Source organism: Pyrus communis, chromosome 13 (assembly GCF_041283825.1).
Source record: "Pyrus communis isolate YQ-2024b chromosome 13, ASM4128382v1, whole genome shotgun sequence".
NCBI lineage: Eukaryota > Viridiplantae > Streptophyta > Magnoliopsida > Rosales > Rosaceae > Pyrus > Pyrus communis.
In genome coordinates this window covers 29,575,603-29,595,673 of record NC_142577.1, presented here as the reverse complement: position 1 = coordinate 29,595,673, position 20,071 = coordinate 29,575,603, and the positions used below count along the sequence as shown (strand labels likewise).

The window sequence follows — 20,071 nt, the reverse complement described above, 5'->3', positions numbered from 1 at the left end:
TTGACGGTATGTGTGCCTACTTTTTTTATTTATTTTTATTTTTATCAAGTACATATGCTTAGTATACAGATTGTGAGAGTGGATATGAGCTTCCAAGAAGTCAAACTATAGGAAGAAATTAAACAAGGTGCTCGAAATCTTTCCTGTATTTTCTATATGGAAATACAATAACCTTCTGGGAACATCATGTTCTAATCCAACTCTGCACATATCGACACTAATTTCCCAGATAAGGAAATAAAAAAATGAGGAAAAAAAGTAACTGTGCATTGAGTTATCAATCTTCTAAAGTCATGAAAACAAATATTAAAAGAAAATAAGAGAAGTCCCCTTTCTGCTTCTGCTTCTGCTAGGGTTAACTTATATTATGGGCAGATGACATAATCATCGTGATTATAAGAGAGCTCGGTGTGCCGGAAGGGGCTGAGCTTGTTATGGCATGGCGACGGTCCAGAAGGAGGCACCGGCCCTCTCGGAAGCATGACTTGAACCGATCTTCTAAACTCATCGACTTTAACTTCTTTCAAAACTCTGCTGCAGCTTCCCATTGACGCCATTCCCAAAAGCAGAAGCAGAAAAATAAGATAAGTGATTAACAAGCTCTTTGGAGGAGACGACATTATGATCAGCATGCTCATTCCTATACCCTTTTTATTATATATAGAAAGAATTAATTATAGTGGGATGATGAGAGAGGTTGAGTGCCGTATGTATTGGACTAAGACTGTTAGAATTTTTGACCTAAGGAATTAAAAAACCCTAATAGGACTATTTGAATGTTTTTAACTTTTGTAATTGGTAGAGTTTCCACGCCAGGGCGAGCCTTGGAGCAACGGAAAAGTTGCTCTTTTGTGACCAAAATGTCACGGGTTCAAGTTGTAGAAACATCCTCTTTGCAAAGCAAGAATAACGTATGATAGACGTTCTTCCAACAACCCTCATAAAGTAGGAAGTCTTTTTGGCTTGAGATTGCCCTTTGTAGAGTTTCAACGCCAATGAAAAGAGGGTGCTCTCAACTGTTGAACTGTTTTTTTTTTTTTGTCAAACTGTTGAATTGTTTATGTGCTGTTTTTGAATGCCGTTGCCGTGGATGATTATGATTGTCAATAAGTTGAACAAACGCTTACGATAGCAGCCATTTTGGAAAAATCACATAGTAAATTAGCGAATATTCAAGTTTAAATTGTAACACCATCATTTTGTATTCAAACGAAAACTCATCTCTATAAATATGATTGTCATACGCCTCATGATGTTTATAAATTCAATGCGTATTTATTTGTCAATACTATTCAAGTTTATGACATATTCCATTATCATTGTATTCATTTTAGTAACACCATGTGACTTCTTAACGATCACGATAAATATTTTATCCTTTGCTTCTAAGGCACGAATGTGAAATGAAACGGGGCACTACAAGATTAAAAAATGCTCTTCAATTATAATAGTATTGAAATTCTTTGAAATGTGTTTGACTTGATATGCTTTGTATAGACAAAAACATAACCAACTTTAAGTATGGAGACATTTCTCAATGTACCAAGAACATGATCCGTCATATCATGTCATAATATAAATAGTTGATTTTTTTTTTCAAGTATCTAACTACTTGCATTATGCCGTTTGGTATATCAAATGGTGTTACTGACAAACTGAAAAATCTCTCATACTTATGAGTTTATATGAAAACAGCTCCTAGTCTCCTACCTAATTTTGTTCATGTGTTGTATTGGGAACGTGGTGTAGTTTGGTCTATATCTATATATAAAACGTGACAATTAGATGTATGATGCAAAGTTGCAAACTATGAACGACTTCTTTGGCAGGTTTCCAAGAAAGTGCCTACTAATTAACCATGTCATCATTCGGTATTGCTATTTTTTGCCAAAAAAGTATTTCTGAGAAATCGCTACCATCCATGAATTAGACAAAAATTAGAGAGATCTGATATAAATATGGTTAATTAAGCGGGACATTAACTAATTTAAACCATGTGTCTGGTGCAGTGCAGCCTACCGGTTTTGTTTATGGATCAAATGCCCTTCTCAAAACCCCTTGCCATTTTATCATTCTCAAACTGTCAAAGAGTTCCTCGGTGGGATTTAGGGTAAGAGTAATGTTAGGGAAGCTCAATTTGGAGATTAAATTTTAGAAATTAAAGGACATGGAAGTTGATGATTGGTTTATTAGTTAAGCGTTGATAGACGTGCTCATTTTTATTGGCGATACATCATTTAATTTACAATTTAGTCTCTAAATTGAGTCTCCCTAGCATTACTTCTTGGGGTAAACATTTCAAGCTTTTTTTCTTACGTACAACTGAAGACACCACTGATTAAAATGGAAAAAAAATATAAAGACATGCATGGCCACTGGGATACTCTTTAGTGACGGCCGTGAACAGACCTGGGTTTTATGAGTTCGTATAGTTTCTCTCTCCAAAATTCGTGCAACTCTTACTCTGTAACTGGTTTGATTCTCCACCCTCCTCCCCTCTGCTTCCGCCTTCGATCTCCAGTCAGGTAAAATCCAATTTCCTCCACCCCACCATACTTTCGTTACTCTTTTATTCCTTTTCTCGTTTTACGAATGTTTCTCGTGCGCAAATTAAAGGAACCCATTACTCAATTTGCTGTGTTTTCATGATTTTTATCAATTTTTTCTTTAAAGTTTGTAGCTCTAGTTCATGCTTCACTGTCAAATTATATGATGTGTGTTGTTTAAATTTCATAATTCAGGGCAATTATCAGTGGCAGCAGTAATTTGTTGGTCGTAGGTTGTCTGTTTATCTGTTTCAGTTCAACAATATTGTCATTCATGGTTACTCCATTTGTTTAGTGTTGTAGTAGATTTCATTGTGTGTCTGTTCTTGTTAAGTGAAAGTTAATAGAACATGCTTTTGACAAATTTTCCCATAGCGATGTCAACTACGACTAGTCTAGTCTCTATCTAATGGTCATTAACTTCATGATGAGAATGTGGTGAATAATGTATTCCTAAATCCTTTGTCATGCTCATGACGCGCGCAAAAGTAACTTCGTTCCTCACATTAATGTGTATTAATATGACAAATTTTGTTGGCTGTGTAATAAGACATCTTTTGTTGGCTGTGTAAAGGAACGATTTTTTATATCCGTGTTTCCCACAGGCAATGGCAGATCTTGCAAGCCCTGCATGTAATTTAGAGACGAGAAAAACTGCTCCGGGTTTACGTTTGGTGGACTGTGGACAAGTGGGCGACGTAGATCCTTGCTTCTTCTACAAACCACACTGATACACACACACACACACACACACACACACATGTACTTGTCAGTTGTATATTAACTTTTGCTTGACCTTAAAGAAAACCTCTTGCGGCCTTGCCCCAGGATTGGTGGAGGTCGGAAACACAGAATAATGGGTTTATTTGATATGGTAATGATAAAAGATAATCATATAACAATTGCTGGAGGCATCACAAATGCCCTCAAATCTGTAGACCTGAATCTTCAGATGGAGGTTGAGATAATTTTTGCAAACTCTTAAGGTTTATACTACAACACCGTAAGTCCTGTTAAACGATCTACTAGTGAAGGTGCAAACTTTTTGCAATTCATAACATAGTTCACTATCTTGCTTCTACCATGATTCATGACATCCTTAGTTCATTCTGAGTTTTTCACCGACATTCTGTGTGATGTAAGTTGTATGTCCTGCATTTATGTTGCAATCTGTTACAGAATGCTTAGCTCTCTCTCTCTCTCTCTCTCTCTCTCTATTATCTCGTGTGTGCATGTGGATACATGGGGACAGGATCAGCTTTCCTTGGGGCTAAAATCATTAATGGAGTATTTCGTTTTAATTCCCAGGTTGAGACCCGTACAATTGAGGAGATAGAAAAGGTACTGGTATATGCATCTCAAACAAAGGCTTCCTTGACGCAGATAATGTTGGATAATATGGTTGTACTACCAAATGGGGATGTTGATGTATCCATGCTCGAACAAGCTGTGAAATTGATTGATCGGAGATTCGAAACTGAGGGACCTTAAATTTTGTATTCAATTTTTCTATTGTATCACATTCGCCATGCCATTTCATAATTTCGGTGTAGAAAATGTGGATTGTTCGGCTGTTTGGAACTTTCCATAAACATCTTATATCGTAGTTTCACTATTTTCTGTTGAAGACTCTTTCTTTATATCTAGGTTAACCACTTCCTCTGTGACCCTTCTGGTTTCGAAGAGATTGTATGCTGTCTTTCCTGCTAGCAGTTAATTTCAATCATATGTTGGTGTGGGAAAATAACTACTAATCTCATGGATTAGATTTCTTGCTTTTTATTTCTGGCTTCTGCTTCAATACAACAGGCATCTGGTAATGTTACTCTTGAAACCGTACACAAGATTGGACAAACACGGGTTGACTTTATTTCTAGGTAACATCGCAGCTTCCCAATCTTTGTCATTGAACCTGCTGGCTTGGCATGACTTATGTTGTTTAGTCTGCCATCCGGAGTTTTTTTTTGGTGAATAGTAAAATCATAGGTTTTGGTTTTGTGCAGGAAATAAAAATTTTAATCTGTGATATTACTGCAATCTGCTGCTTGTAGATAGGGTGTACTGCTGCTCCGTTAAATAAAACGGTGGCAGTGCATAATTTCATAGTTTGAGGCTGTGAAAATTGTATCTCCTCGTTACTATCGTCCTCGCATGGTTTACAAAGTGCTGTTTATGTTTGCAGTGGTGCACTGACTCATTCTGTAAAGGCTCTAGACATATCCTTCAAGATTGATACGGAGTTGGCTCTTCAAGTCGGAAGGCGTACAAAACGATCATGATCGTATTTGTTATCATAAACAAGGCCTGTACAGAAAGTTACCAGCCGGGTAAGTTGGTGACTTTGAACTCGTCAACAATTGGTACAAAACCCTCTTACGGGATATGTATCTTGAAGACAGCAAATGGTGGCATGCCCCTTTACGCTTGACCTCGTGCCCTTCGAAGTTTTGCACAATTTGACATATTATACATCGTCGAAGACCGAGTCTCATGTCATGAATTCTGAATTTTTGATATCCTATTCCCATTTGACAACTGATATGACGACGACGACGAGGACTGTATTACGTACCTAATTGCTGTTGTAATGCCAAATACAGTAGAGCTTTGTAAAATACAAAGTACTTGACAAGTTGTAATATGCTATACATTTAAATAATACGTTATCCATTTATCCTCAGCTAAATTCTTAATTGTGTATTTGGTAAATCATTACGTCAGTTTTTAAATTAAACCAAAGATTTAAAATATAGCCACTTGAAATACTGGCTATTTTTAAACTAGCATTCAGCATATCAGCAGCAAAAAAAAAAAGCACCTTCCTATTTGCCACTTAAAGATTTAACGGAACACCTAACGGTTAGGTTAACGAACTTAGTTAAATGTAGGGGTGTTTGTGAGTTCGGGTATGAGCTTATTGAGGTATCAAAGTTCGAGTACCAGTTTGAAATCGACCCTAAATTTTAGATAGTTGTAGGTAATTTGCCCTTCCTTTTTTTTTATTCCATTGGGATGCCTTTTCAATCTCCTGAAATTTCAGGGAGGGTTTTTGTTTTCACTATGCTTGCTGTTTCCGAGCACGAATGAAATTATTGTTGAGGATGGCCGACAATCTCAAGATTCTACTTCAAAACCGAAGCACGGGTAGCCCTACTGCGTCAACGCACATGTCCTATGGGTAACCCACTAGGTCAATCATAATACCTTACATCCCACTTTACAGGAGAAAGACTTCTCTAAACCTGAGCTGCATATTCTAAACTATTAACGTATGTAAATTAAAAATATAAAAATATATGACATTGCATTATTTGTTTGAGGTTGATTTGAGATGATACAAACCTATAGTATTATATGGGCACGTAAGCAAGTTCTCTATGCATTGTCGGGTTATGTTCCTTATTTTCTTTGTATTTGCACTAATTTTTTGTGAAAAAAATACTTAATTGATCTAGGGGCAATTAGACTCAAACGGTTTCCCACCCTTTCATGCCCCCTAAACGCTGTATATATCACCATCCTTTCGTGGCTTGCCTATGATTACTTAGGGGAGCAAGAAAATAAAATTATATGATTTACTTTTTAAAGTAGTGGAATTCGAAGTGGGAAGTTATTGAAATATTGTAATGGTGTCAACTGAAGGGGTGATCGCAAGCCAATAAAACTATCCGTTTTGTGAGAACCAAGGGAGGGAAAATGGCTATCGTGTCCCCAACTACCATCCCTGGGGGTAATTCCTCCTCCTCCTTTTGAGCTTATAATAAGTTAAGCAATGTGACTGATTATTAAGCTAACTGTTACAAATAGGAATAATTGAAATACTAACAAAAACTACACGCAAAACTGATTTCATTGCCGACATAATTTACGGAAGATGAACTCTATCATCATATGTTTGACTGAGGATGAATATCATCATAAGTGAAACTCGTTTGCATTATACAGTGTATTAGTAATATGATCTATTTTATGTATTAGTAATGTGATTAATTTTGTGTCTAGAGTTACCACGACAATGAAATATTAAGGATATTGAAATAATATTCCATCCTTATGTTGAAACAGGGCATGTGACTAAATGTAGCAAAGTCAGAAGTTCTCAGATGCAATATATCAAACCTAATAAAAGGACCGTATATATAGAGATTTGGTAAGTATTAATTTTTCAATAATTATAGATAACTAAAGCTGCACGTGCATTTAAGTTGTGCCTGAGATTTGACCTACCAGATGCATGATCCTTGATTAAGAGGGCAGTTTCTATTAATTGAAGCAACCAAATTTGAGTGTCCAAATCAGTATTGCACGCCCAGATTATTTGAATTTAGATCCTTTCTGAATTTTTGTGTTCAGAACTAATAAATTCAGAAATTCGCATCATTCAAAAGAGAGATTCAGACCATTAATCAATGACTTGACTATATGAGGCGGACCAGTAAATGTGTAACGACTATGATATAATATTGACGATGATCAGTCACAATAATGTACATACATATCTAACCACAATCAAAACCTTTCGTTCCATCTTGATATATTAAGGGAAAAGGAAATACGTCTCGATCTCTTTCTCAAGCATTATGCTACATCATTAACCCAAAAAGCATTATGCTACTTACTACATCAAAGTAATTAACTTTAGTTTAACTTGATTATTTTATTAACTTTCCGCGGTATATGAATCGTATTCTGACATGTAATTTTAGGAAACTCATATTTTAAATTTTTGTTAAACTAGCAATTGAACAGTGTTAAAAACTAGTTTAGCTACTCAGTTTAACTTTTGATCTTCAACAACATTTTCTATTTTAATGAACTTTAATTAACAATTTAAACTCAACCCATTCATTTTTTGAAACAGGCTTCTCTTTCTTCCTTTCCTCCTTGCTCAAGAGTCCACCCTTGAGTTTTATTATTTTGTTAATATTTAGCTAATGAATAGTTGCTCTGCATTTTTAAAGAGTGTTGTTCATTTTGCTATAATAGAGACACTTTTATAGAGTATGTTGGAGATATATTTTTTTTCCTAGAAGTTTTGGCTATTTTATAGCATCAAATCCTAGGAGGAATACATTCTAATACCGCATGACGTAGCAAATGTAAAACTATATTAGAGTAGTGAATTTAAATTAATTTGACTATTTACATATATTCATACAGTAAATGAACCCTGTTTATTTTTCAAACAAATAATACTACGATAATTACATCTACTCTATCATTCCTAGTTGTATTCTTTGTCATCACCAAACAACGTTCGACGATGAATGCCAAACATAAGAATGCCTTCAAACATCATGAATTAGCACTAACTATATATATCACTGTTTGATTGAGATATTTACCAATCGGCAATAGGGTTAGTGGACTTCCATGCACAGTCAACGTCATTTCGACGCTGTAGCCGACCATATATATTAAGGGTAAATATATGCATAATGCACCATACTACTCTAATTTTCATTGAACGAATCATTTCTTTGTGAGAGCACACCAAACTTTTCAAGGATTATGTTGAAAGACATCTACATGTACTTGTACGACGTGAATCTTAGTGCTTAATTTGTTTAATTCTTGTTTAGGGTTGGCTAATATGAGGATCCTGATGATTCTCAAATCGTGTCCGTTCATCGTATATCGTGCGATCAGTTTTCGTCAAGTACTATTTACATTTAATTTAAAATAATTTATGGTTGCACAATGTATAATGAACGGACATGATTTGAGGATTTTCAAGATCCTCACAAAGAGGATCCTCAATCGGCTAATATGGGTTTTTTAGGGTGGGTGATGTCACGCCTAGAGTATGTTAACATCATGCCTGAAAATGCTAGTATATTGTTCTTTTTACACCCAATTCATGCCCTTATGCATTGTAAATTAAACCTAATTTAGTGCACGCCCTAATTATTTATTTTTCTAATGCATGCATTACTTTCATGGCTATATTGACTTTGGGGGTTACCAAAATAGAGCGGGGAACGAAAGGGCTTTCAAAGTGGGTAAATTTTTTGTTCACCACTTTATTTATCATCTACTTTATTTATGAGCATAAATTTAAAATTTGAGATTCGTGTCTATCCACTATATAGATCTGAAATTTTCAAATTCTGATATGATAAATAGGGTGAATGAGTATCACCATCAACTTGACGGTGTGGGCAAAAATATATTCTTTTCATGGGTTAATGTGGGGTTTTATTTATATATTTTTTCTCTCTTGATAAACGATATGATAGTTTCAAAGATACTGAAAAATTAATCTCACATGTCATAACAAGTCACAATGATTCACAACTTATTATCTAACTTATGTGTGTGTGTATATATATATTGTTCTCATATCTGCGTTTGTCAAATTTATAATATTTTCTAGTTGAATAAAAACAAGATGTCACTAATTCAGCTGACCATTTACTTACTTTTTCTTTTCTCTTTTTCACTTTAGGGTTTCTTAGACGTAGAGGAAACGAATTGTAGGCCTTTAGTGACCCTAATTTGACAAAGCATTAGAAAAAGACCAAAGGAGGGCGGTTAAGGCCTAATCGTATCCTTTTCCGAAAAAAAAGAAGCAAAAAAAAAGTAATTAATCAAACAAAGTAACAAGTCGACATGGACATGAGTCACCAATGATGATGATGATGAAGGAAAATTGGCCAGGGTCGGCTTATACATCCCTCTGTTCTCTTATCCAATCCATCACTGACTGTGTTTTTTTATGTAGGAATGATGCAACTTTATAGGGCTGTGAGTATATTTTTAAGAAAATATATTCCAATTTGGTCAAGAAAAAAGGGTGGGGGAAGGATGGGCATTGGAAAAACTATAATCCACCCAAAGAAAACGCCAAGGAGAAAAGGAGAAGCTTCATCTTCCTTTTTCGGCAGCACAAAACACTTTGGCAGATGTCGGCTTCGCACCAAATGCAATGCTTCCCAAGTTCCCGTCGCCTGCTGCCGGCTATTGCAGGGGACATGCCAATTGGCATCTCACTTTTGTGCACTGACATGCATGGGTCGAAGGGAGTTTCAGTGTACTTGAAATACAAGCAATACATCACGTATCATTATACAAAATAAAAGAACAGTGAAGAATATATTTATATTTTCAGTTATATCATGGCGCACGAAAAATCTCTCTATGTGTCAGACATTTGAGTTTTTGCTTATAGAGATTTAAATAGGGAATTGTTATTAATATTCTAAAAATCTCATTTGACACTCCAAACTTTCTATAATTAGAAAAAAAAATTCACTTGTGAGGAGTGTAGAATGAGATTTTTGGAATGCTAATGACAATTCCCTTTAAATAATACCGATTAGTTATATGTGATATGCTGTAAACACGAGTTGATTATGATTGTTGATATTGCATGTCCTATATGCATCAACGACAAAGATCAATCACAAATTGTACAAGTAAAAAGACTTTTTATCCAAAATAGTTTCTGAGATTGGCATAACTTCTCACATTAGTTCATAAAATTTAAAATCGATAAAGAAATTATCTATCAATCATCAATCATTTTGATCTTTATGTGAGAAATCTCTATTAAATTGAAGACATTTTTTGTCAAATTATTCTCTTTCCTTGAACTGATAGTTTCGTTTGTTTAAGTAATATTTGTTCAAGGCTAATTATGATGCCCATCTATCATTAACGTTAGTCACATTATTCATTACGCATTCCCACCGCCACTTGGTGCCCAAGATGCCGGGTCAACCTTATAAAATCGAGAAGCCTTTGTTACTGAAGGAATATAAATATTCGGGTCACAGAAAACCCGTGAAACCTGACCCACCGAACCACCATCGGCCCATCCCTTGCCCAGATGGTGGTGAAATGTGAATGGAAGTTCTAGATGCTGTCGGGTAGCGCGTGACGCAGACGCCAAAATTAGGGCGTTTGATAAAGAAAATAAATTTACAAAAAGAAAAAACATGCCCTTAAAAATCCAACGCATCCAAATTACCTCTCAAAATTTTCCCCCAAACCCATTCCAACCCAAGGGGAAAATTGGGGCTAAATGCTAAATGCTAAATGCTAAACCAAGGCCAAATTCCCCCCAAAATTTAGCCCAGAAATTAGAGTGGACTCCACCTAATATTTATCGGAATTTAAATTTTTTTAGATTAAAATGTTTATAAAATTAATTTACTATAGTCTACATATTTATTTATTTTTTAAATTTAATTTAACAAAAAAAAATTGTCACATCCCGACCCGGGCGGGACTACTTCCCGGGCCCGACTCCACTACCGTAGCACGATATTGTCCGCTTTGGGCTTACCATTCCCTCACGGTTTTGTTTTTGGGAACTCACGAGCAATTTCCCAGTGGGTCACCCATCCTGGGAATGCTCTAGCCCCCTACTCGCTTAACTTCGGAGTTCCTACGGAACCCGAAGCTAGTGAGCTCCCAAAAGACCTCGTGCTAGGTAAGGATGAGAATATACATATAAGGATCAGTCCCCTGGGCGATGTGGGATGTCACAAAAATAGTCTAAGTTCATTCTTTAATAATCCCAAGCTAAAATTTTAGGCTAGAACGGTTGGAGCAGAAAAGTTGTTTCTAGACTAAAAGCTAAATTTTTCGGGCTAAAATATTTGGCTTTTAGCCCAACCATTGGAGATGGTCTTACTGAATCTTTATCATCCAAACACCATAGTTATAATTGTTCATTCTATTTGTCTTCGTTTAAAGATAAAATAATCGTTTAATTTAGAGGTTTAATCAACGTATTAAATCAATCAACAATTTTGTAGATATAATTTTTAGATCATGATAAAGATAATAAACAATTATGAGTAATACTAAAGAGATCAAATTCAAAATCCAAATAATATGTCATAAATAAAAAATAAACACCTTAATTAACATTTAAATAATAATTATATTATCAATGTGCAAATCATTTGGTTTATAAAACTTGATTTAAAAATTTAAGCAAATACATAAGCGTTTTACAATGAGTTAAATAAATAAATAAATAAATAACGCTACAGGTAATGATTAGATCAAGAGTGGAGATTATTAAAAAATAAATAAATAAGAAATGGAAAAGGAGATGAGAGCGAGAAAGTGCTTTCCGAAAAGCAATATTTTAGTAGCAATAAGCAGCTGGGGTGCGTGGGAAGGAAAAGAAAAGAGACAGAAACAAGGAAGAAAATCGAAAAACAGAAAAGAATTGAAAAGAAAAAGGAACGAAATGAATTGAAAGCGGCGAATAAAAGATGATACAGAAGAGAAGAACAAGTGTTGATGCAGTTGCAGGCGGCGGCGGCGGTGGCGGTAGAAGAAGCGGAGGAAGAACAAGAAGTGAGAGACAGGCAAATGCGTTTCTTGAGATGCCAGTCGATTCCGGCAGAAAGGGAACCTTCTCCGTACTCCTCCTTTTCCTCCTTTTGATCCTCATTCTTCCTAGCATTTAATTGCTTCAATCTCTCTCCTCTTTTCTCGCTCTCTACATACAGACTTCTGGTTCTTCATCTGCTTTTGCTTTGCTCATACGTCGTCGTATTGCACTCTTCATCTCGTCCTATGCTGCCGTTTGCTTCCATATCTCTTGGATTTCTCATGGTTTTTCATTCTGCTTGGACTCGTGGACTTGCAGCTGCTCCTATTGAATCGCCAGGATACGCTCCAATTGATCGCCGGATGCATTCTTGAAGACTCTGAAATCGGTTAGGGTTTCTTTACTGTTTAAGTTTCTTCAAGTTGTTGCTGCTGCTGCTGCTGCTTAATTTTTAAGCACTTTCGTTATTGATGTTATTTTTGCTGTAAATATTGTCAGATTTTGTGCATCGTGAGCCGTCTGATTTCCTCCTGTGATATTGTTTTGTGTGATTCTTGGAGGAGGAAGAGGAGGAGGACGATTTGCCTTCTGTTTTCGTTCCAAATTTTTGCAAAAAGAGGAAATAAGAGAAAAGGGAAACAAAATCATATAAAAAGAAAGAAAATAAATACCTTTTATTCCAATTCACCCACCATTTTTATTGTGGGGGATTTTATTTTTATTTGTTGATTATACTGAAATTTAGAAGAAGAAAAAGAATTTAGCTTTGAGGAGGAGGAGGAGGAGGAGGAAGAGCTGCGGCTTCCTTATTCTTTGTTGGGTTGTTGCCATTCTATGGGAATACCTGATCGTTCACTACTAGATCTAATATACAAAGTCAGGTCTTGGATTTCTGGAGGATCGAGAGTTTTGCGGGTTTTGTCTTGTGAGTTTGATATGCCTAGTAACGGTTGCAAGATGTGTTGTGATTGCAATACAAACACCACCGGTATTGGTCCTAGATATCACTGCCAGAGCTGTGGCAGATGGATTTGTGGAAAGTGTATTCAGGGCTCTGAGTGGGATGGCATCGAGATCAGTGGTGAGGTTGGAGAGAGTGGTATTAAGTTCTGCAAGTTTTGTTCATTGGCTAGATTAAGGAAGGAAGGTGGAAGGAAGAATAGTGAGAAAGTGCATCCGTCTGCCTCTCCCCGAGAAAGCCCTGAACCACCATCCCCCTGCTGTAGTGGCGAAACAGTCAAGTGTTATGCGGATAATGATGAATCCATTCGCGGTGATCATTTCTCAAAGATTTTAGAAGCCCATGATTGCGGTTATTCACCCCATGCTGAGAGGAGTATGACCTCGTTTAGTTCTCACCCATCTCCAATATCTGTTCGTCAGTCTATTAGCAGGTATGCTTTCATTCAGATAGCATGTTGTGCATCATGATGCAGTTATAAAAGGTTTATATAATTTGTTTAATTGGATTTCTTGCATATAACTAATCTCTTCAACTGCTATACTATTCAAACGTTGAATATATTTGTTTTGTTCCATGTCCACATATCCTTCCTTTAATTCTCTGTTTTGTAATGTAGGAGTGACGAAGAGGAGGCAGAGGATTCTGGAAAGAACTTTGGCAGTCCTTTAAGTGAATATTGTGATGACAATTTGGACATAGATATAAGTAGTGTTAGTTCTAGAAACGAGTTTTACAGTTCAAGGTCACTGGGATCCAATCATTTTGATTGCCCGTCTAGAATTTATTATACTTCTAGTAGAGTTGGGCATTCTGTACAGCAGGGACGGGATGGAATCCTTGTGTCTCAGAATGATGGTCCCTTTGGTCAACAGACTATGGCCGTTTTAAAAAGGCCTGAGAGAGGGACTGAGGATCCAGATATTACTGATGATTGCTCTGATGACCCATCAGTTATCGGTAGTCAATATGAGAAGTCACACAGGCCACTGGATTTTGAAAACAATGGTCTCATCTGGTATCCCCCTCCGCCTGATTATGAGAATGACGAGGCAGAGAGTAATTTCTTTTCTTATGATGATGAAGATGATGACATTGGAGATTCAGGTGCAGTGTTTTCATCAAGCAGTAGCCTCTCGAGCATGTTTCCTGCAAAGGAGAAACAAAATGAGGTTAACAAGGAACCACTTAGAGCTGTGGTACAGGGGCATTTTAGAGCTCTTGTATCACAACTGTTACAAGGTGAGGGTTTCATTGGTAAAGGGGATGGAGATGAGGACTGGCTTGACATAGTTACAACAATTGCGTGGCAAGCGGCAAATTTTGTTAAACCAGATACTAGCAGGGGAGGCAGTATGGATCCTGGTGATTATGTGAAAGTTAAATGTGTTGCATCAGGAAGTCCAAGTGACAGGTATGATTTCCTTGACATTTTTACATGATGTTTTGCATATCTCTAAGTTAGAGACGTATTTATATCTTTTAATTTATGAATTTTGGATTTGTGCAGTACCCTTATAAAAGGAGTAGTTTGTACAAAGAATATAAGGCACAAGCGCATGACCTCACAGTACAAAAATCCTAAATTACTTATTTTAGGGGGAGCACTTGAGTATCAGAAAATTCCAAACCAGTTGGCATCTTTTGACACATTGCTACATCAGGTCTGTTTTTTCTTCTTTCCAATTCAACAGATTTCTCTCTCTCTCTCTCTCTGATGAATGGTAACAATTTTTTGTAACGTAAAACTCCTTATAACTGATTTATTTTGTACTCTTTTTTTTCTGACAGGAAAACGATCATCTGAGGACGATTATCTCAAAGATAGAGGCTCTTCGCCCCAATGTTCTGCTGGTAGAGAAAAGTGTATCTTCGTATGCTCAAGACTGCCTGCTGGAAAAGGAAATATCATTAGTATTGAATGTCAAAAGGCCAGTATTGGAGCGCATAGCCCAGTGTACTGGTGCACTTATTACTCCATCAATTGACGATATCCCTAAGACCCGTTTGGGACATTGTGAATTGTTCCGGTTAGAAAAAATTACTGAACAGCATGAGCCCACCAATCAGTTTAACAAGAAACCACTGAAAACCCTGATGTTTTTTGAAGGGTGTCCAAGGCATCTTTGCTGCACTGTAATGTTTTCCATATACAGCATTTTGTTGTTTCTTTTACAATTTGAGTATCTGCTGTTTATTTGATTATGCTCATTGTAATTTAGAGCCTGGTGGGGTGGTCTCTAATCTTGTCAGTTTCTGTTTTAGGTTCTGCTGAAGGGTGTGTGTGTTGAAGAACTAAAGAAGATCAAGCATGTTGTCCAGTATGCAGTGTTTGCAGCTTACCATTTATCCCTTGAAACATCCTTCCTTGCTGATGAGGGTGCTACTCTGCCCAAGACACCGCTGAGACACTCAATTACCATACCAGACAGGACAACAGCTGATGCAATTTCAGTAGTCCCTAATTCTCTTGCTTTGAACAATTCCCGGGCTGTAACTTTTGCTTCTGCTCAAGATGATAACATTTTGGGTCTGAAGCCGGAAATTGAAGGATTAGAATCTTTGCCCGGGCATCTTGATCCTGGACTTGATTTACCTGTGTCTAATGGTTCTGTTGACTGTGTGGTTGGAAGCACATCTTCTGATGCTTACACTGATGATATAGGAAATAATGTGTTTTTGGGATCTTCTTATCAATACAAGGATATAAATGGAGTCACTGTCCATTCTTCTGAAACAAAATATGTCTCCCAACCAGAGTTGCAAGAAAGTTTGCCTCATGACTCGAGTCAGCATGAGGATAATGAGTTGACAAACTCTGAAAGGATTGATCACAACGAAGTTTCAAGCGAGTACTTCTCTTCTGCTGACACTCATCAGAGCATATTGGTATCCTTCTCAAGCCATTGTGTACTGAAAGGAACTGTTTGTGAACGCTCCCGACTTCTGCGCATAAAATTCTATGGTTGCTTTGATAAACCACTGGGAAGATATCTTCGTGATGACCTATTTGATCGGGTAATTCATTGTTACTTTACTTGATCCCCTCCTTAATTTGTTTTACTGATTATGAAATGGAATTAAAGTTAATAATAAGCTTTGTAATTGGCAGACGTCTTCGTGTCGAACTTGTAAAGAGCCAGCGGAGGCGCATGTTCTATGTTACACCCATCAGCAAGGAAACCTTACCATTAATGTTAGACGCCTTCCTTCACTAAAGCTACCTGGGGAGAGAGATGGTAAAATATGGATGTGGCACCGGTGTCTAAGGTGTGCCCATATTGATGGAGTTCCACCAGCAACAAGGAGAGTAGTCATGTCAGATGCTGCATGGGGGCTTTCTTTTGGAAAGTTCTTGGAACTGAGCTTTTCAAACCATGCAACTGCGAATCGTGTTGCTACTTGTGGCCATTCATTACAACGGGATTGTCTCCGTTACTATGGGTAAGTACTAATAGATTTGGAGTTTTATTTACTTTTTAGTGTGCTAAATGCTCTTAGTTTAACAAATTGACTTGTATTACAGGTTTGGGAGCATGGTTGCGTTCTTCCGATATTCCCCAATTGATATTCTTTCTGTCCATTTGCCCCCTTCAGTGCTTGAATTCAATGGCCAAGTTCAACCAGAGTGGATCAGACAAGAGGCAACAGAGGTTTTTTTAAGAATTTTAATCTAATTCTCAAATATTTGCTTGATTGGTGGTGAATGGTGAACTAGTTTTATAACTGTTGGAAGTTTATGAGAGCTCAATTCTAATGACCTGGATTGTTATGCAGCTTATGGGAAAAATGGAAACCATATATGCAGAGGTTTCTGATGTACTTGACTGCATGGAGGAGAAAAATAGATCCTTTGGACATCAAATATCAGGTACAATTGAGTTACAGAACCACATTATGGAGCTGAAAGATCTGCTTAAGAAGGAAAGAAACGACTACATTGTAAGTGCAAAATTGATTATCACATGTGACTACGATTGGTATCACATGTGACTACGATTGGTATCACATGTTTACTGGTCCATGGTTCATGTTTATGCCTTCTGGAATCTGTGTTTTTCTAATCTAGTCTACTTGCTTTCTCAATAGGGTTTTCTGCAACCTGCTTTTGTGGAGACGTCAGAACCAGGCCAAATGCCTGTTTCCGACATTCTGGAGCTAAATCGCTTGAGACGTTCTCTTTTAATTGGTTCTCATGTTTGGGATCGCCAGCTTTATTCATTGGACTCGCTGCTTAAAAGGAATCCTGTTTCCATGGCTACTGATGGGGTTGTATCTTTTGCCCACCTGCAAGAGTTGATAAGTGGTCCATCTGGCAAGGATGGCAGCCTTGACTATGGCTCTGAAGATAATGTATCTGATTCTTCAAAATTTCAAGTGCCTTCTGAAGACATATCATGTCACTATAGCCGAGAGGAGGAAATGCAATCAGATAAGGAAATTGTTGGTCAGACATCCTGTGAAGGCTTGTCCTCCCTTAAATCTACACTGTCCGAGAGAATAGATTCTGCATGGACTGGAACAGATCAACTTCTGGTGAAAGCTCAACCTCTTGATGCATCACATTTGACACAACTTCAAGCTGGTGCTGTCATGCATACTAGGCAAAGTGATGATCCTCCTTTTAAGAGGTTAATGTTGCCAGTGAGAGTCCAGTCTTTTGATTCTGTACTAAGATTTAGGAAGGGATTTTCCCCTTCTTCATTGCATTTGTCGACACTTAGATCATTCCATGCTTCTGGAGATTATAGGAGTATGGTGAGAGATCCTGTTTCTAGAGTCAGAAGGACTCTTTCCCAGGCATTGCCTCTAGAGGCACAGAAGTTGGATTCGATACTCAATTCCACACCCTCGTTTGTCTCCTCTGCATCTCAAATAGCTGATGGGGTTCGGTTGCTGCTTTCCCAGACAAGCAACAATGACATAGTTGTTGGTGTTTATGATAGCGAGCCCACTAGCATAATCTCATATGCCCTTAGTTCCAAAGATTATGAGGATTGGGTTGCTGATAATTTGAATGAGCATCAGGCAGGCTGGAGTATTCGTGAAAGCTTAAAAGAAGATTCTACAGCTTCTATCTTTTCACCCTGGCAGTCTTTTGGCTCTATGGACTTGGATTATATCCCTTATGGATCTGAAGATACTTCAGCTTCCATGGGTAACCTGTTTGCCGATGCCAAAAGATCTCCACATCTGAGGATTTCTTTTGGGGACGAGTCCTCAAATGGGGTAGGAAAAGTGAAATTTTATGTGACGTGTTATTTTGCAGAGCAGTTTGACTCTCTTAGGAAAAAGTGCTGCCCCAGTGAAGTGGATTTTGTACGATCTTTGAGCCGCTGCAAGAGGTGGAGTGCACAGGGGGGAAAGAGCAATGTGTATTTTGCTAAATCTCTGGATGATAGATTCATCATAAAACAAGTCACGAAGACGGAATTGGAATCCTTTCAGGAATTTGCACCTGAGTACTTTAAATATTTGACAGATTCCCTTAGCTCAGGAAGCCCAACTTGTCTTGCCAAGGTTCTTGGTATATATCAGGTAAGGCGGCTTTGATTCTTTATTTGTTTTTGTTTTTTGTATTTTGTTTATGTCTGTGCGGGTCAGTAGCGAGTAGTAGCTTAAAAATTTGTGTGATCTTATTATACTGGTGTATTGGCAGGTCACTGTTAAACATCTAAAAGGTGGGAAGGAAACTAAAATGGATTTGATGGTGATGGAGAACCTGTTTTTCAAAAGAAATATTTCAAGGGTATATGATCTCAAGGGATCTACTCGATCCCGTTATAATTCTGATACAACGGGGGGAGACAAAGTACTGTTAGATATGAATCTGTTGGAATCATTACGTACACAACCCATGTTTCTTGGAAGCAAAGCAAAGAGAAGCCTGGAAAGAGCTATTTGGAATGATACGTCATTTTTAGCGGTATGCCTTGGCCCCCTTCCTCTTTTTTTTCTTACCTCTAATGATAAATGTTAAAATTTTCTCACGATCATTAGATCATCGATGCCTTTTATAATGCATATTTGTAATTCGAGTTTAAATAAACTACAGTAGCACTTGTTTACTTTTATCAAACTAGTACGAACAATAAGGCCATTAATTTTGGCCAATGCCTCTCCAGTCTGTCGATGTAATGGACTACTCACTGCTGGTTGGGGTGGACGATGAGCGGAAGGAGCTGGTCTTGGGGATCATAGATTTCATGAGACAATATACATGGGACAAGCATTTGGAGACATGGGTAAAGGCATCCGGGATACTTGGTGGTCCGAAGAATGCTGCTCCGACTATTGTTTCCCCCAAGCAATACAAGAAACGATTCAGGAAGGCGATGACCACGTATTTTCTCACCGTGCCGGATCAATGGTCGTCATGAAACACAGCATTCTTTTTTGTTCACAAAAGATGTGTTCGCTAATAAGTCCTGCAGGGGAATTGTTACTTCTGATAAAACGGAGAGGAGGGAAACCCCTCCATCTTCTTCTTCTTCCCCTTTCTTTTGTATATGGGGGCAGAGTTGAATTAACCCAAATGAGATTTGTTACCCGCTGTAATTGTGAAGAGTTGGTAACTCTTGTTATTTTGTATGTCAAAGTTACCGACAATGTAGGATTTTTACTATTTAGCCATGCGATGTAAAAGTAGACAAATGTAAATTTAACTTTGATACCGTGGATTTCTGTCCACGTGCTTCATCAGTAAAATATCAAATTTTTATCAGTCTCTTGAATTATAATTCTTTAATTAAAACATTAGCGGATGAAATTTCTTGAACAATAATATGTATTTGTAATGCTATTTGTTAGATATCGTACTTTTAAATATAAAAAATAAAGGTCGCATGTGTGTATTATCAGGTACTTAATAATTTGTTTTAATTAGCTTGTTATTATTGAGCTAATGCTAAACATAATCCTTTGGATAAGAAACCTTGAAAATTACTTTTGGTTTTAGGAATTCTTAAAATAGCTGCAAAACGAACTCTTTTTTTTGTTACTTTAATAGTTTTGAAACTCTTGTAATAGTTTCGAAGCCTCTTTTCCTTTGATTAATAATATTTTTTCTTTTTGAAAATAGATTCATAAAGGTTATGAAGGTTATGATTTACCAAAATTGTATGTGAGTACAGATGTAAGTTAGGTCAGTTGGTTAGGGCTCAAAGCAGCTGTTTTCTTGCTTGGGGCGCTAGTGCGCCTGACTAAAATATCGTCCATATCGTTTTGTTCAAAATATAAAATTGTAGGTGGATTCATCACGACTAAGAA

General features: G+C 37.1%; 2 protein-coding genes across 2 annotated transcripts; one reads left to right on the top strand and one right to left on the bottom strand.

The window, feature by feature from the left end:
- On the bottom strand, nucleotides 1–693 carry LOC137736547 (uncharacterized). Its single transcript, XM_068475797.2, has one exon. The coding sequence runs from the start codon at nucleotides 636–638 to the stop codon at nucleotides 366–368; it is 273 nt and encodes a 90-aa protein (XP_068331898.2). The 5' UTR covers nucleotides 639–693; the 3' UTR covers nucleotides 1–365.
- Nucleotides 694–11,621: 10,928 nt separating this feature from the next.
- On the top strand, nucleotides 11,622–19,526 carry LOC137736721 (putative 1-phosphatidylinositol-3-phosphate 5-kinase FAB1C). The gene is made up of 12 exons (XM_068475960.2): nucleotides 11,622–12,229; nucleotides 12,340–13,235; nucleotides 13,422–14,216; nucleotides 14,313–14,466; nucleotides 14,594–14,938; nucleotides 15,068–15,820; nucleotides 15,915–16,246; nucleotides 16,329–16,455; nucleotides 16,580–16,744; nucleotides 16,892–18,340; nucleotides 18,462–18,728; nucleotides 18,928–19,526. The coding sequence occupies exons 2-12, from the start codon at nucleotides 12,676–12,678 to the stop codon at nucleotides 19,180–19,182; spliced, it is 5,202 nt and encodes a 1,733-aa protein (XP_068332061.2). The 5' UTR covers nucleotides 11,622–12,229; nucleotides 12,340–12,675; the 3' UTR covers nucleotides 19,183–19,526.
- Nucleotides 19,527–20,071: the final 545 nt, after the last annotated feature.

Bases quoted from the DNA above. Each gene is read 5' to 3' on its own strand.
- LOC137736547 (XM_068475797.2), bottom strand. From the start codon at position 638: ATGAGCATGCTGATCATAATGTCGTCTCCTCCAAAGAGCTTGTTAATC.
- LOC137736721 (XM_068475960.2), top strand. From the start codon at position 12,676: ATGGGAATACCTGATCGTTCACTACTAGATCTAATATACAAAGTCAGG. The intron at 14,939-15,067 runs GTAATGTTTTCC...TTTCTGTTTTAG, and splicing joins CAAGGCATCTTTGCTGCACT to GTTCTGCTGAAGGGTGTGTG. The intron at 15,821-15,914 runs GTAATTCATTGT...TGTAATTGGCAG, and splicing joins GTGATGACCTATTTGATCGG to ACGTCTTCGTGTCGAACTTG.